The following is a 10,549-nucleotide window of genomic DNA, read 5'->3' as shown; positions in this document are numbered from 1 at the left end:
TTGTGTTTTGTCATGATTTCCAGTTCTGGAGATGGAGTATGCGATCAGTTCCTTCACAATACTGAGTGTAGGAAGCTAATAGGAGACTTGATTATTTTGTTAAAATGAATGACTCAGTACATGGTGTGACGCCCATGCCCTGGCCTAGCAATCAAGGAGCCTCAATCCTCACTACTAACACCAGTGAGGGCGTCTCATATAGAAGGACAGAATAACAAATACACACAGTAAAGTGCAATTTCTCTTAAGAGCACACAGAGATCACAGCCAATTTGGAAATGGTCGTTCCTGTGTTCTCCAGGTCCCTAATAAGACTCCCTACTAGCACAGCTATAGGGTTCAGATCTCAGCCTAGTGGGCAAGCTAAAACCTCCAGCACCCTCTCTGTCCAACCAGTGCTTCATGTCCATGCCCAAGTAGCTTATACAAACACACTTTGAGATTAATTTATGCAACCACACAGACACTCCTGGGGAAGGCTGGCACAGGTTCTCCAGCTGTGCCCCTTTTACCCAGACTGTACAGTAATACCACTTGCCACCACCCACTAATATTTATCAGCTGCTCAAAGGCCCTTAAAAGGGTGTCCAATTATTACTGTGCAATATTATTATCCAATTGGTAGTATAACTAAACAGTCAGGCTTATTGGAGTGACTTGGTACAGTAACCACTATAAATATGCAATATACTCTAGAGCTTAAATTATCTCTACACAAAATAGCCACATTTGAAAGGTTTAAAAATATTTAATAATAAAAAATAAAAACACAAGACAATACTTCTTACTATACAGTGCTAGTCAAGAGTTCAGAGATCACAGTGAAATATTTAAATAATGCAGTAGTACAGTTCTGACATCACAGAAAAACACTTAGTCTAATCTTTCTAGTTCCTAGCTATTTCTAAAAGAAAACACAAGTCTAAGATAACTTGCATAAGAAAACAGGCAGAGTGCTGATGAGTTGGATGGTCAAGACAAAAATGCTTAATTCTCTCTGATTCTCTCAGTTTTTTAAAATCACATTCCTAGTTCCCATTACATCATTCTTCACACTTCCCTGGGTTCCGAGGCTACCAGAAACTACATTTACATTCTTAACATCTCCTTGTGTTATCTTACAGCTGGTCAGGAAGCAGAGCAATAAAAATATATTTGCATGTTTAAATCTAGCAATTTAACTATGGGTTAAAACAATAGAAAGAATGTCTTCATGTAGACTGTCTGGAGCCGACTTTAGATCAAAGGGTCACAACATGTTTTACGTGGTCAGCAGAGAGCACTGTTGTTTTTTATTCAGTTCCACATGTAACAGCAGTTTTTTTTTCCATTTAAGATGGCAAGCCTGTGCCTTACATTAATACTTACAAATGATAGAATTATCTATAAACTTCTATCTGGCTAGGCTGGCAGCCTTCACATCTTCACCCAATCTTCACACATGGTCCTTGAAGAAGATGGGCCTTTTAAATCAGCTGCAATTGCTGGCAGGAGTGCCAACAGTCTTGTCCTTCCATTAATCCAGGTTACATTACATTCTAAACCTTTGTTTAAACCTCCACTGTGTACACCTTATGCTAATTCAGCCTCCAGTAATAATGGGAGTCGTCTGGTTAACTTGGACTTCAGGCTTAGAAAACTAACCAGTTTGATTTTGGTTCTCCACCTTCATTTAACACTTCCTCTGATAAGAATAAAGGTACTGTACAACATTCTTTATTTGACAAATTGCTGCTACATTTTAAAAAACTACAGTTAGACAATAGTTACCTACAAAAGAACCTTGAAGCCAACGTTATACCTAAAGGTTTACATTTTTGGAAGATTGCCAATGACGTAACTGCAGGCACTGACTATTACAAAGATTTAATAGCAGTTTTTGACAGAGCTGGTTCTGAGTTGCTCAAAGTTACTATTAAACATAACAACATTATGCTAGAGCAGCTCTCTGATTAACTTGATTCTTTGAACCACTCTATTACAAGTGATTTATTGTTTGAACATTATTCTAGTAATTACAATAACATCTTAAACCAGGTTAACCATTCATATTAACAAATTTATCAAAGAAAACTTTCCAAATTCAAAAGAGACTTAGAATGCTATCAAAGAGGGGAGGCTTATCCAAGACCACTCATTGGTAATGGTGTTCATCTTCCCACAATACACCAGAGTAATAATGGGGCATAGATAGAAAATATTGCTACCCCCCCCAAGTGAATGTATCAAACCCTTTAGTATCAAGATGGTAAAAAGGGTTTGGACCAGACAACAGCAACAGAACACCCAGCAGGGCAGCAACTACTATACAGAGATAGGGGTCAGACCTAAAGTTACCGGAACAAGAACAATGTCAGGAAATGACTAACATTAGAGATGTTGACCATGTTATTATTAAGAATTCCCTAGGTGATTACAGTGTCTATAATTTTTCTAGTAGGAACATTAATATTGGTCATGCAAATGTTCCATCCAAAGGCCTGTCTTTTGTTCCTACTAGAAGGACTGATGTTGTTAAAACATGAATTGATGTCAAATTGTTCACACGAATGTTGAATCTGGCTCTTTGGTTCCCAGTGAATGACTCTAACCCTGTGTGTGAGCTTAGAAGAAACAGTTGTTTTAATCCACCCTTGAACAATGCCATACATTTGTTTGAAAAAAAATGTTGAAACAAAAATAAGAAATTTGTTAAAAAAACTTGTAACAACTGTTTTCACAATTTAGTAGAGAAGAAAAAGCTGCTTTTAAAGAAATTGCTGGAAAATGAAACCCAACAAAGGCGGCGGGTGGTAATAATGGAAAAAAGAACAATATAGAAGACATATGTTAACATTACTAAGTGGTGATGGCTATATGCTGGTTAGTGAAAATGAGATTATAACTGCCTATGGAAAAATTGATGTTATAGTTTATGCTATGCTCATGCAGGGACAGTTGAATGAAAATTAATTTAATTTCATACAAAATGATACATCAGCAGTGGCTTTTATTTTTGGCCTGCCAATAATACAAGTACATTAATACACCCCCTTCAGGCCAGTTGTTTACAGCAGCAGATCAAAAACTTACTTCATTGCCAAGTTTATTGATAGCATGTTGAAAGCAAGTGTGGACAGTATTCCACAAATATACAGGGATTCCTGGGATTTTTTGGTTAAAATTGTTTGTCTTTTTTGGCTTTTCCCAGTTAGGGGTCGCCACAATGGAACTCCGGACCGCTAATGATTGGCAGTACGTTTTTATGGTGCCAAGTTGCCAGCCTGATGCCCAACCTTCAGAGAAGGCACACCCATTCACGCATGTCTTTCAGAGGCCACTCGACCATGGGGAGGACGTGCAGACTCTACACAAAAGGCACTCCAGCCGAGAATCGAACAGGAGAACCTCTTGCTGTGAGGCAACAACGCTACCGCTGTACCAACGTGGCTTTTAAGTTTCATCCCAATGGAATCTTTTAAACTGCTGATGTTACAAACTTATTTTCTGTAATTCCATAAGATGAAGACATAGCATGGTTTAATGATATACTATGCCATGTAGGAATATTAAGTAATGACAAAGATTAATATGCTCACCAGTCTGATGGAGTTAGTTCATAAAAACAATTTTGTAATGTTTGACAATGTTTATTACAAAAAAAACATTGGTGTGGTGATGGGTGCTGTCTGTGCCTCGAGCTTTGTAAATTTAGTTATGTCATACTGGCAGAAAGAATTTTTGTTTGCCACATAATTTTGTAACAGCTGGAGTTTCTTTTGCCATTACCTGGATGACATCTTTATTTTATGGCATGATACTGAGTCCAAGTTAAGAGATTTTTTAGATTATATTAACAATACTTGTGAATTCTTAAAGTTCATTTGGCATTTGATTCTGACAAGATCAACTATTTAGATGTACATTTGATTAAAAATCTAATCAGTGAACAATATGAATCCAATCTGTTTAGAAAAAATACTTTTCACATACGCATTTGCATTTTAACTGTTTGGTTTGGATAACGTTTTTCTTCTACAAGTCTCCACATTGTTTTACTGCATCAGGATTGTTTTTTCTTGGGTTTGTTCAGTCGTCATGTGGTTTTCCTGGTTTGTGCTTTGTAATGGTGCCATTCCCTTTAAGGAAGCTCAACAGGATGCACTGCTCAGTACACACCACTCTGAAGCTGTGGAAAACAGTTGATCTCAGTATCAGAGTATGGAGAAGAAATAAAGGTGGAAGACATCAGCTGCAGCAGGGATATACCAACTTTTACAGCAGCTTCTACTTCTCCCCAAAAAGCACTAGCTAGCTTTTTTGTACTTTTCTGCATTTTTCATGTTTTAGCCAAAATGTATCTGTTTGCACGGTTTAACTTGTTCTGTAACCTTAGTTTTTTATCTTCATTTTCAGTTGTAGGAGAACTGTGATCTGAGCATCCTTTATACATTATACTGCCCTTATATCTCCATAACTGGAGTTACTTGTAAAAGTTAACTGTTTGTATTTGAACTCAGTCTGAGACCTTAATCTTGCAGTTTCACTGATACTTGTAGGAGAATTGTGAACTACTGCAGGATATGTTTAGTCATTTATAACTGAATTTTTCCTTAAGTAGTGTTATTGGTAAATCTCTGCCTGGTATGATGCCTTAGACTGTAGTTTGGATAGCAAGAGTAAAAGTATTATAATTATTTGCTGCAGGATTTCTGGTTCTGTGTTTCCCCAGCTGTTTACATTCCAGCTTTGCTGCTAGAGTCTTATATTCTGCTTATTATTTGCCTGCTTAAAGTTGCATTTCAGTGCTTCTCTGTTTGCTACATTTGCTACTGTTGTTCACTTTGCAACTATTTTTCCCTTGTCGTGTCTGCTATTTTGATACATCCCCCAGTGATGCATAACGTACTGCTCTCCCTGCTGCTCCCTCCTGTTTGTGCACTAATTACAGTTTTCCCTGCCCCCCACTGTAAAATCTAAAGGTTCTGAAATTTTAACCTACCTGGGATCATTGACCCATAGCTCAGAGTCATAGAACTAAGTGAACTGTGATCTGCTACTGGTCCTGAAGTCACATACTGCCACTTGATGTAATTTGATTGGACCCCTTTCTAGTTTGATTGCTATAACCTGTACAGAGCTGGGCCCACTCAAGGTCTTTTATTCAAGACTCTGAGAAGCCTGGAAAGTCCTGAGTTGTGTGAAACAAGGTTTTCATCAAAAGAGAAGAAATAAATTATGTGCTGATCCTGCACTCAGCACACTGACACCACTGGACTCACTCTGTAGTGCATTGTCTGCTTAGAAGCTTTGTTCCCTTTAAAAGACCTGCAAAATCTATACAACCTCAGAAATCCAGGTCTGAGGCTCAAATAACCCGTGCCATCAATAAATAAACGCACACACCCTGAGCTGCAGTACACCCCTGACTAAATTACTAGGCATTTCCCCACCTTTAGTAGTGCCTACCCAAACAATATCCTAAACAAACTGAACTCCAAGCATTTATAGCCACCCGTGCCCCCCCCCCCTCCCTGAGTCATTCCTGTTGAAACCATGGACCAGCACTTTCCCACAGCTTCTGTAGCTAGCCTGATTGTAATGGATATCTTATGACAGTATAATGATTGTCTCCTGCTATCCGACTATCATCTGTTTCACAAATAGCATAACACAGTGTGTGAGACGTACATATATAATGTCCTTGGTGGCAAAAATCTCACACAGAGTAATTTGAGACATCAAAATCATCAGCAATACATGACACTTCACACCTGTCCAAGGCCACCACAATACACATAATCCATCATAGTCTGAGATTTTAAATACTAGCTTGTCTAAACCTCAAAGACCTCCAAAACACAACACAGGCACAAAGCACACTCAGCAAATTAAGCCTACCACCTCACATGGCACAAGGAGTCCCAAAGTCACAGATGCTAAGCCCATAAGGCAGGCATCTACCCAACAAAACCTTCTAGTTATAGATGACTCTACTGTATAACATAAAGATGTACCTCTTAACAGGAAGAGCAAAGAAAGAGCGATGGTTATTTGTTTTTTTGCTGCCAGGATATGATAGATCACACATGTACTCAAGTCCTTGAACAACAAATACCAGTATGACTCTGTCATAGTACACTTGGGTGTCAATGACTTGAGATGCACCTCCCTGGTCTATATTAAGAGAAACATGATGAAGCTCTCCGACTACATGTCCAAGGCAGGTATGAGCCTAACATTGATCAGTATTCGACCTTCTGCAAGGATAATGCCACAATATGAGCAAAAATTATTAACTTCATTAATCAGCTTAGTTTTTGGTGCCCTTTGAAGGGGGTCCAATATTTGTCAGCCTGGGGGGGGGGGGATGATTGACAGACCACACTGCTTCACCAGGGATGGCCTGCATCATTCCCTTCTAGGGTTTCAGTTACTGGCAAAGACATTGTCCACCCCCATAGTGCCTTTTTAGGCAATGCTATACTGATAAACCTACCAACATAATAAAGTCTGCAAAGAAAAATATAATGGTGTTACTGTTCTATGCTAGGATCCTAAACAAGAAACTCCAATTCCTATATTCCCTCTTCATCTTGGAGGATGCAGACATCTGTGTAGTTACTGAGACATGGATTAAAATGGTGTTGAGCACTCTGGCTTTGCAGGGCTATAATCACTACAATGAGGAGGGAAGAGTCAAGCAAAATAAAATCAGAAGGAAACAGCACTGTATTTTAAAGATGTTCAAAATCAAGAGTTAAATTACAATAAAACATTATTTGCTCTCCCATCCTAATTAAGCAATGTAATAAATGTATTAGAATTACTTGTTTTTCAGATGTTCCAAGTGAGATATCTCTTTCTACAACATGACTTTCTGAAACACAGTCCACACCCTTAAGTGATACAAAGGATGCAATTTCACTGCATTATCAAAATCAAGCCTCAGTATTGTGTAAATCTTAGTTATTTCTAGTATTTCATATGATATTAACACAGTCCTGCTGTTTCCACAGAATTTATTGGAAACTTAGCACTTTATGCTACTGAATTACCAAAATATTTGCCATTTATCTTTACCCTCTGCATTGCTCAGTAACTTGTATCAAGACTTTTCTGTTTAAATGCCTGGCAGTAACCCTTAAAGTACTTACATAAGAAAACTATCCTTACCTTGCAGGTATCGACGCTGCCTTTGGTCTAGCTGCCGAGAAAACCCACCACCCATGTCACTCAGATCTTTTCACAGTCCAGCTAAGAAGTCCCAAATTGTAGTACAAAGTGTAGTAACTTCTAGTGCCACTGTCTTGTAGTTATGAGGTTATATGCTACAGTCAATATGCTAGCTGAATCCATACCATCTACTGGCAAAAATGTCCACAGCTTGCCAGTTCTTCAACCATGGACTGGAAAGTAGTAGAAAGCTGACAAACTTCACTATAAGGGATAGGCTCTGTTGTCAAGTACATTGACAGAAGCAACAGGTGCTTACACTGCTCTGTTCATGAATATACATTCAGAGAGCCTTGTGTGCAGTAATTAGTTCATGAATATTCAAACACTGCCTGTATCTCAGCAACTGCAGACTCGCAGAACTTGTTTAAAGGAGTACTCGTCTTATTAAAGGAACACAGTCATATACCTTTGAAGCAGATTATTTATGGCTAAATTTGTAACTGTCTATCTGTTTTAGAAATATTTTATCTAGTTATTTATTTTTAAAATTCTGTATTTTGTCACATGGAGCTAGACAGGTAACACATGCCAGTTATTTTAGTCATGTCACACTATTTCATGTTCTAGAAACCTATCAAGAATTCCTGAAATCTGTAGCTTCCCTCTCCAGATGGGACTACAGAGCCCAGACAAGGAGGAAGGGTAAAATACTAATTAGGCATCACCTATATTCTCAGAGCATGAAGTAAGGCATGTTTATAAGGAGTCTTTTATCAGTGTGCCACTGTGTCTAACAGTATCTAATATAGTTATCCTAAAAAGGTACAGCTAGGCAGTCAAAACTACGTGAAAATGTGCAGTTCTACAAATGTCCATCAGATATCTGCTGTCTTATTTCACCTCTATACCACAGTTCTTTGTTGATGTAGAACTTTCAGGTCTCATGGGGCTGTATATACGCCATCTTCAACTACCTAAACTGAACTACCACTCTCTAAAAAAAAGAAATCACTGTAATAGCACACTCTCTTCTTCCAGGTTAGGCATCTACTAGTCAAGATTTGTTCCAAAACTAGGTCAGAAAATACACGTTCCGCACACAGTAAACACAATATAGGTTTAATTTAGATTTTTGATCTTTTATCTTTGCATACTCTCTTAATATCCTTAAAAAAGTTCCAACTAAGCCAACCACTCAGAATGATACAATAGTATCTGATCCTGTGACTGGAGTATTTAGGGTGTGTTAGTAAATCAAGGAAAGAAGCAGATGAGAAACATAAATATTCTGTATGGCGGCCATTCTAAGTTTCACTTTCAGAAAGGTTTCATCTAAAAACAAACTATCACCTGCACAACTGACACTTATAAACTTCTATTCAACATTATATTCACTTTCATGCTAAAGTAGTGTATTATTACGAAAATCATTTTGAAAGCATTGCAATTGTTATTATAATTATACTATAGTTCTCTGTGTCACTGAATAATTCAAAAACCTGCACAACAAAAAGCCATAACAATAGAAAAGTCAGCTGTGGTTTGAAACAACTATCTGAATCAATGTATGTGTTTAAAACCTCTGAGAATGAGGCTATAATGCGTAGGTAGCATGACTTTAAACTCATTATAGCCTCATTCTCAGAGGTTCTTATCACATACACTGAATCAACTAGTTGTTTTAAACCACAGCTGACTTTTCTATTGTTGTCATTTTTGTTATACAGGTTTTTGAATTATTCCTAGTGACTTTTCTTCATAATTCATGCTGTTAGTCATCATGACACACTTGATGACAGTAAACTAGCTTGTTGCCAGACTGGTTGACTGCTTACAGACTTGAGAAGATTGTTAAGACTGGACATTCATTCTCTGTCGCTGGCCATGCCAGAGACTTTGTACAGACTAATGAAGATGGCACCACTTTAGATAAAGAATAGCCATGATCAAACACTTGTCAAAAAATGTTTGCATTAGTAAAAATAATGTAAGTAACACTTTCCAAGTCGTAACTTATATTAGTCCAGCAGTACAGTACTATTTAGCACAGTCTGAGTTGGAATGACAGCGAGACAGAGAAAGATGAAATTAGTGCTTATAGATAAGTTGCATAATAAAAGAGAAAAAATATCTATAAACAATATTTAAAGTCACAGAAAGAAGGTCTGTACTGTCTTTTTTATGACAAGTTGCTCTGGCCTTTGGGTATCCAGTCCAGCCCAGGTTAGCAATGTCCACAGGCTCAGTATATGTGGTATCATTAACTACCAGTTCGGCAGAAATCTTGGACTTTCATTTTAGATTACGGATGAAACTAAAGAAAACCTTATGGTTGTCCTTAGTTGAGGAAGCTAATTTAGATTCATAGTTAGCTTTGGAGGACTTCACAAGAAGTCTTATTTGCTTGTTTAAGTTAAAGTTTTTCTCTATCTCTCTGCAAAATACACATTTAAATATCTTATACAATTCCTCCTTCAACCATCAAATAATACTTTTATAAAGGTCATAGGGTAACCCATCATGTCTAGTGATCTTTCTTATTCATCCTATTTAACTCCACTTAGGACTTTACTATCCACTGTTTTCTTTAGTATATCTCAGCCCTTTTCTAATCAGCAGAACATGTATTCTCCTACCCACAAATATAGCAGTTACATAAGCCAAGACTTTTTTTTTTAAATCTTATATCTTGTTCTAATTTCATTTTGTGACTTACTCCATACCAACCTTCTAATGAAGCTCCATTCTCCCCTTCTCTCCTCAGATGAAGAAACAGATTTTTCCATTGAGCACAATATATGCACACTACTTTTTTTGCCAAAAAAATAAATAAATATATATATAGCCTGTAATTCACCTTTACATCCCTTATTAAGGCTATCCAAACATCTTCAACCATACCTTCATTCCATTCCACCCTGATCCTGCAAATTTAGTACCTGCTCCTGCTAGAAGATGTCATACAATAGTTGCCAGCACTACCCTTCCTACTTTGCATCAACAGCAACTCTTGGATAACTTACATTAGATAGTTTTGCCACAAGTATGTATTAGAAAACAAATCCAACACTGACTTTCCAAAATCACCAGTCTTAAATCTCCTTGCACAGAAATATATTTGCACAGAATGATATTTCACTACAATACTCCATGGTCCAATACTCTGTCTCTCTTTTGCTCTGAACTGCTAATTGATCATATAGTGTTATATGGTCAGACAGATAGACAGACAGACCATGCGCCAGAGTTCTGACACTTTCCATCAAGATTTAGTCAAGCATCCATCCATCGATCCATCCATTTGGCAGTCAGGGCTGCAGAAAGAGCAGACATCTATATTATCACTCAATATGCACAAAGCAGATAAACTAATCCTGGACAAGACACCAGT

General features: G+C 37.6%; 1 protein-coding gene across 1 annotated transcript in view; it reads right to left on the bottom strand.

The window, feature by feature from the left end:
• Nucleotides 1–7,481, bottom strand: part of NIBAN3 (niban apoptosis regulator 3) — an 828,390-nt gene extending 820,909 nt beyond the window's left edge. The window contains exon 1 of the mRNA XM_044084452.1: nucleotides 7,156–7,481. Within this exon, the coding sequence (XP_043940387.1) occupies nucleotides 7,156–7,210 (55 nt within the window). The 5' untranslated portion in view covers nucleotides 7,211–7,481. The remainder of the gene's footprint in view (nucleotides 1–7,155) is intronic.
• Between the last annotated feature and the right edge of the window lie 3,068 nt (nucleotides 7,482–10,549).

Source organism: Protopterus annectens, chromosome 9.part0, assembly GCF_019279795.1.
Source record: "Protopterus annectens isolate FY-2018-M chromosome 9.part0, PAN1.0, whole genome shotgun sequence".
In the NCBI taxonomy this organism is placed as follows: Eukaryota; Metazoa; Chordata; order Ceratodontiformes; family Protopteridae; genus Protopterus; species Protopterus annectens.
Note: the sequence above shows the minus strand (reverse complement) of the source record. Positions and strands in the feature narration are given on the sequence as shown.